Source organism: Lactuca virosa, chromosome 3, assembly GCF_052849685.1.
Source record: "Lactuca virosa cultivar CGN04683 chromosome 3, Lactuca_virosa_CGN04683_v6, whole genome shotgun sequence".
Lineage (NCBI taxonomy): Eukaryota > Viridiplantae > Streptophyta > Magnoliopsida > Asterales > Asteraceae > Lactuca > Lactuca virosa.
This window is the reverse complement of record NC_136428.1, coordinates 281212645-281219294: the sequence shown is the minus strand read 5'-3', so window position 1 is coordinate 281219294 and position 6650 is coordinate 281212645. Positions and strand designations below refer to the sequence as shown.

Genomic DNA, 6650 nt, shown 5'->3' with positions numbered 1-6650 from the left:
GGAAAAAACATGTTATGACTTAATCGAACCGACCAATTTGATTTGTGTCAAAGTTTACATGTTTGATCGGTTTCTTATATGAACCATCTAAATTGTGACAATTTGTTATAATAAATAGTCATATATTTTAAAAATAATAGATATAATTAATGATATATTTGAAATATTTTTGAAAAATGTTCATAAATTTATAAAAAACCATTTCAAAATAACTTTTCAAAAGTTATTTTATAAGGCCAATCGGTATACCATCGACAAACCCAACCGTGGTCTACGTGGCCACGGAAAACGGTTGTGCACACCAGCCCGACTGTTCGTGGTCACCCGTTTTCGTGGTGATTTGTGGTGGGGAGGACGAAGGGCAACGCCAATCATATTCCTCTTCTCTCTCAATCTTCTCATGTCTCTCTCTTCTTTCTCTCTTTTCATTTTCAGTGAAGAGTATTTAGGTGGTGGTGTGGTGGTTACTCAAAGGGTTGATTTGGAAGCTCTCCACGAACGAACGTTATCATGAAAAGTATAGCAGATGGTCTAAGATAATAAACTAAAATAAATTATTTTTATAATTTTACAATAACTTATACAATAAACTAGCTGCTAGTTTATTTTATTCCAAAGGCCTAAAGAATACACAAGAAAGGTTTGGAAATGCAAGGACTGTTAAAAATAGTGTAGAAAGTAAAGGGGTTCAAATAGTTAACTTCTAAAAGTTCTAGACGGCTTCTTTACCTTGTTCTTGTGCTTGCTTTGTGAACTTCTTGCGTACAAGAGAGAGAGGGAGTAGAAGAAGAAGAAGCATTCTTTTATTCCTTCTTTAAGATAAAGAAAACCCAAAATTAAGAGTAGATTAACCTTCAATAATCCAACCAACTTATACACCAATGTCTTCTGGGTCTTGAAATTATTCCCAATTAGCGACACTTGATTCTTTCTCTCTCTATATCGCATTCGATCGGATCTGAAAAAGCTGCTAAAGTTCAGTTCTGTACAGCTATGAATCTTTAATCAGGTATGTTTTCACGTTAACAAAATGTGAGTTTTGAAATAACGATCCAAAATCCTAATTCGGCGTTTGGGTTTATAAATTTGTTGCGCATTTTTCTGTTCTGGGTTATTCATTGTTAGTTTTGTTCATATATTTACGAATGGCGTTGTCCATTGACCAATTTGTTGGATTTATGAACTTCGTTGATTGAATGATTATGTTTTCCCCCATCTTGATAATTTATGGGTTTAACCTAGAAATGTCAAATAGATTGATTTCATGAAATTTTTGGTAATATTTGGTTAACAATAGAGATATCAAATAGATTGATTTCAAGAACTTTTCGGCAGTGTGTGTTAACTTTAGAAATCTCGCATCATTCCTAATCGGTTAATAGATTCAAATTCATGAAGTATCCATGATCAAGAAAACCTAAATTAATCAATTTTGTGATGTATAAAAATCAATTTTGTCATTCAATAGATTGATTTCAAGAAACTTTCCTCTGTTTTAGCGATTAATTGAAGTTAATCGGATTACTGGCAGATCAATTTGATTATTTGAATGGATTCACTTATTGATGGAGTCGGTTCTTTGTCAACTAGCCATACCTCCGCCACGTTATTAGGGTTCAACCCACCCGGCAAAACCCGCCCACCACATCACCCAAAATCCGATACCAGTTCAAATCGATCTCATAAAGCCTCCAATGACCACAAAGGAAAATCCTATATTGTGGGACCCAACACAATCCTTGATCAAACCGCAAAAGAATACTTCCACAAACAAATTTCAGCACTCGAAGCCAAGGCCGGAATCAAGCATTCCGATTCCGACCCCGAGACCATTGACTCAATTACATTCTGCCCGAGCCCACAAAGTAGTTTATACTCCCTTACAAACTTCACCGATACCAAACAAAGCTTTACAAACACAGAAGTCAGCGAATCGGTCAAAAGTGGTGAAATTGGGATTCCGAGTGTTTATCGGGGCAGCACGGGCAGCGATGTAAGTGAGGAGAGCAGTTCGGGCAGTTTCACGAGTGCGGTTTATAAACCACACAAGCAAAATGACTCGAGATGGGAAGCGATTCAAGTCGTGAGGTCGATGAATAATGACACGGGTATTTTGGAAATGAAACATTTTAGGCATTTGAAGAGATTGGGGTGTGGAGATATTGGGAGTGTTTATCTTTCGGAATTGATTGGGACACGGAGTTATTTTGCCATGAAAGTTATGGATAAAGCGGCTCTTGCGAGCCGGAATAAGCTATTGAGGGCGCAAACGGAAAGAGAGATTTTGCAGTCGTTGGATCACCCGTTTCTTCCTACTTTGTATAGTCATTTTGATACCGAGAAATTGTCGTGCTTGGTGATGGAGTATTGCCCCGGTGGAGATTTGCACGCGCTTAGACAAAAACAACCCGGGAAACATTTCTCCGAACATGCGGCGCGGTTGGTTTTTTTCTTAATTTTTTATTTGAATTTATTATAAATTATCGTTTCGATCATGTGACGCTAAAATTCCGTGAGTTTTCTTAGGTTGTGTTTGTTACACTCGACTGGACAAGCTTTCCAAGGCTATTTTCGATAGTTAGGATGAGAAGTGTATTTACGTCTTTTGCACAAACAAAAGATCAAGAATGGGTCCTTGTCCCATCTTTTTGGTTGAGACAAAAAATTGCAATTTTTGTCCCATTGACATCGGTTCGGTCCCAGTCCAATGCATGTCAAACCTAGTAGAAGACTGTCTTGTTTTTTCTTGTTAACAAACGGGGCTAGGCCCCGTTTGTACGTAGGACGGTACATGACAAGTTGTACAGTGTCTGACATGCATTTGACTAGGATTGAACGGATGTCAACATGACAAAAAAATGCAATTTTTTGTCTCACCAAAAAAGGTGGGATAGGGACCCGTTCTTGATCTTTTGTTTGTGCAAAAGACGTAAATGCCTTTCTCATCCTGATTATCGAAAATAGCCTTGGAAAGCTTGTACAGTGGAGTGTAACAAACGCAACCTAAGAAAACTAACGGATTTTTAGTGTCACGTCGATAAAACAATAACTTATACCAAAGCTTTTCATTAAAACTTCATATAAAGTTTGAAATCTGTGCTAATGTCGAACCATTTTTTGTAGGTTTTACGTAGCGGAAGTTCTCCTAGCTATGGAGTACCTACACATGCTCGGGATCATCTACCGAGACCTCAAACCGGAAAACGTTTTAGTTCGTGAAGACGGTCACATAATGCTTTCCGACTTCGATCTCTCTTTACGATGCGCCGTGAACCCAAAACTCGTCCGATCGGCTAACCCAACCATGGACCCCAAGAACTCCAACTACTGCATCCAACCATCTTGCGCTGTTCAACCCGCGTGCATCCAACCCTCATGTTTCGTCCCCCGGTTCATGTCCAAATCCAAAAAAGACAAAAAGCCCAAACCCAAATCCAAACCCAAAACCGAAATCTACAATCAAGTCTCACCACTCCCCGAGCTCATTGCGGAGCCCACAAGCGCCCGCTCCATGTCATTCGTGGGGACCCACGAATACTTAGCCCCCGAAATCATTAAAGGCGAAGGACACGGAAGCGCGGTTGACTGGTGGACTTTTGGGATTTTTTTGTATGAACTTTTGTATGGAAAAACACCGTTTAAAGGGAACGGAAACCGGGCTACATTATTTAATGTAGTGGGGCAACCGTTGAGGTTTCCGGATACTCCAGGGGTTAGTTTTGCAGCTAGGGATTTGATCAGGGGGTTATTGGTAAAAGAGCCGCAGCATAGATTGGCTTATAGAAGAGGGGCAACTGAGATTAAACAACATCCGTTTTTTCAAAGTGTGAATTGGGCTTTGATCCGGTGTGCTACGCCGCCGGATGTTCCTGGGCCGTCGATGGAAAATGGAGGGGTGGATGTGAAGCCTTCGGAGAATTACTTAGAAATTGATTTCTTTTGAATGGGTTTAATGGATTGTATGATGGAATTTGTTGTTTTTATTGGTTATGTTTATTGTGGTGTAATTCGCTGCAAAATGCAGATTTGTTCGTAATTGTATTTTTAGTTGGAATAATTTGTTAACGGAAAGGGAGGTATATTATTGGGAAACATGCTGAAGTGTAATCGATTGCCACATCAAAATAATTATCTTTTAATCCCTACAATATATGGAAGTATTAGTATACAACGTTTATGGAATATAATTTAAAACATTAAAAGTTTTCTCCACTAAACAGTTCAATAAGTATTATTTGTTGAATATTAACTAGACATTTTAGTGCGTCCAACCATTTTATTAAATTATATATTCCAGATGCTTATGGTAAATGTTAACGTGATAGAAAAGGTGTATGTTATAATAATATTTTATCGTTTATACCATTATTATAGATTTTATTCCTATTGTTTTACATTTGTTTTCCACTAAAAGTTGGTTTTACTCTAAATGATTCGAATACATGTCATTCTTTGGGTGCAATATTCAGAAGATAAGCTAACAAGAGCAAAGGATTTGGGCTTGAATGCAATTCAAACTTATGTTCCAAGGAATGTGCATGAAGCAAAAGAGGATCAATTGGATTTCAATGCTATAGCGGATATATTTTCACTAGGTGTGAGACTCATGTTATACATTGATTTAAAAAAATTAAATATCAAAGTGTAAATATTCAGTATTTTTTTAAAAAATAAGTTTCGAAATAAATACAAATGAAATGATAAATAAGTAACTAAACCTATATTAAGAAAAAAACTATTGACATATAACTATTAATATTAATAATACATTTTCAAATAATTATATTTATATAGTAATATGATGCTATAAAAGTGCACCGAATTTCCCATTTGCTCCTTATTACAAAAAATCTAACTAGGAATAACATTGTTACAAATTGGAAATGACTTCATCTACACCGATTTAAAAAAAAATAAAAATAAGTTATTTACATAATGTCAAATGACTGAACTCAAAGAGTTAAAAGCAATAATAACAACTTACTATCATAACAACTTGCACTTAAAGTATGATTATTTAATATTTGTTGCGTTTAGCACAAAGAAATGTTTACACATAAAAATTCATAATATTGCTTTAATGAACAGAATATGCTTTAATGCTTTAAGTAGGATGCAATAATGCATTGTGGTGAGAAATCTACGTAGTGCTAAGTGCTAACTATTAAAACAGGGCAAACATGTAGCTTATATGAATCACATGCATATAAGTATATTTGTTTTCAACATCAACATTGTAAACAAGAAATAAGGGTTTTCAAAAATAAGTTTAATATTATGATTTTTACATATGCTTTTCCTGTACTTTTCTTTTATTCCCAAAATATCCTCTTCCTTTCCATTCTCCGGATTATTCGTTTCTTCTATTTACATAACTACACTAAAATTTTTTGGACAAATGTGCCCTTGAAAACCAAACTTTTCCACAATCAAACCCAAAGTATTCCAATAAACAAATGTTGTATCAGGTTTCCATGGTTAATCTCCACAAAAACATTCACTTCTGTCACCAACATACTTTATCCCTCTAGCCACAGGTTTACGTTCATGTTAAGCAGTGATAAATGACTAATTGTTACATGAACAAATGACAAATTTGCCATTTTTGCTCCTTCACGTTAAACAACATATAACTGATTACATAAGAAAAAATTAAAAAAAAAAATCATTGCACTTTTATGGTATCCCATTTATAGCATCGTACTTTCAAGGGGCTAAAGCTGAAAATTTTACAATTATAAATAGGATGCGATTAATCAAAAAAGGCATTATAAATGACGTAAAAGGGAGCAAAAAAAGCATTTTACAATTATAAATACAATTGGCGCTTTTTTTTTTTTTAATGTCGAAGGAGAGAAAAATGAATAGCACCGGTGCTTCTTTTGTTCTCTGTCATTGTATGAGTTCAACCGATTAGCATTGTAGCGAGTAAATTCTATTTTTTTCTGTGCCACTGAAACGACATGATGTCTACTCCTTTGTATTGACAATTAGTTTATCTGCATATTAATAAATAGTAAAGCACATTGTTAATGTTTTAAGTCTTTATATTAGGGGTCATTAAGAGAAAGTACATAAGAAACGTGTTGTGAGCAAACATTCTCATGAAAACTCCATTTGAAGTGTTGACCTAAATGCAATTTCTTGTCACCTAGGTCACCCCATGTTAAGAACAACAATTCGATAAAAATAATAATAAAACAATAATGCTTACTTGTGAAACTCATGGCATCCAAATATCTAGTTTGAGATGTTTGGTGCTAAAAGTAAATTACAGAGAAAGCCATCATCATGAGAGCATCATAATTAAAGAAGAATATTAAACTAAAAGATCAATACAAAACAAATGAGACAACCACCTTTGACCTCTTACATTCACCCTCCATGGTGTAGGTTTTTTCGGTTCCTTTTTGTCCGTAAGAAAAAATAGTACAATTAAATCCTTCTAAAACTTCATTTGCGACGGGAGCAATGGCTTGTTCATATAAATCTTTTTGATGAGAGAAAAACCTGCATAAAGAAAGATAATAGTTGTTGATTGCTAAACATAACACTAAGGTTTTATTAAATCTCAATATTAACACATAACACCTATCAGATACATATATTTATACATATTTTATTTATTAGTCAGTTGTAAATATAGATAG

The 6650-nt window shown here is 35.1% G+C and overlaps 1 protein-coding gene across 1 annotated transcript; it reads left to right on the top strand.

Annotated features, from left to right (window-relative positions):
- Nucleotides 1–736: 736 nt before the first annotated feature.
- LOC145167236 (serine/threonine-protein kinase D6PKL1-like) lies at nucleotides 737–4148 on the top strand. The gene is made up of 3 exons (XM_079086368.1): nucleotides 737–1009; nucleotides 1532–2439; nucleotides 3124–4148. The coding sequence occupies exons 2-3, from the start codon at nucleotides 1550–1552 to the stop codon at nucleotides 3941–3943; spliced, it is 1710 nt and encodes a 569-aa protein (XP_078942494.1). The 5' UTR covers nucleotides 737–1009; nucleotides 1532–1549; the 3' UTR covers nucleotides 3944–4148.
- The last annotated feature ends 2502 nt before the right edge of the window (nucleotides 4149–6650 follow it).

Coding starts and splice junctions, on each gene's coding strand:
- LOC145167236 (XM_079086368.1), top strand. CDS start 1,550: ATGGATTCACTTATTGATGGAGTCGGTTCTTTGTCAACTAGCCATACC. Junction 2,440..3,123: donor TTCTCCGAACATGCGGCGCG/GTTGGTTTTTTT, acceptor CATTTTTTGTAG/GTTTTACGTAGCGGAAGTTC.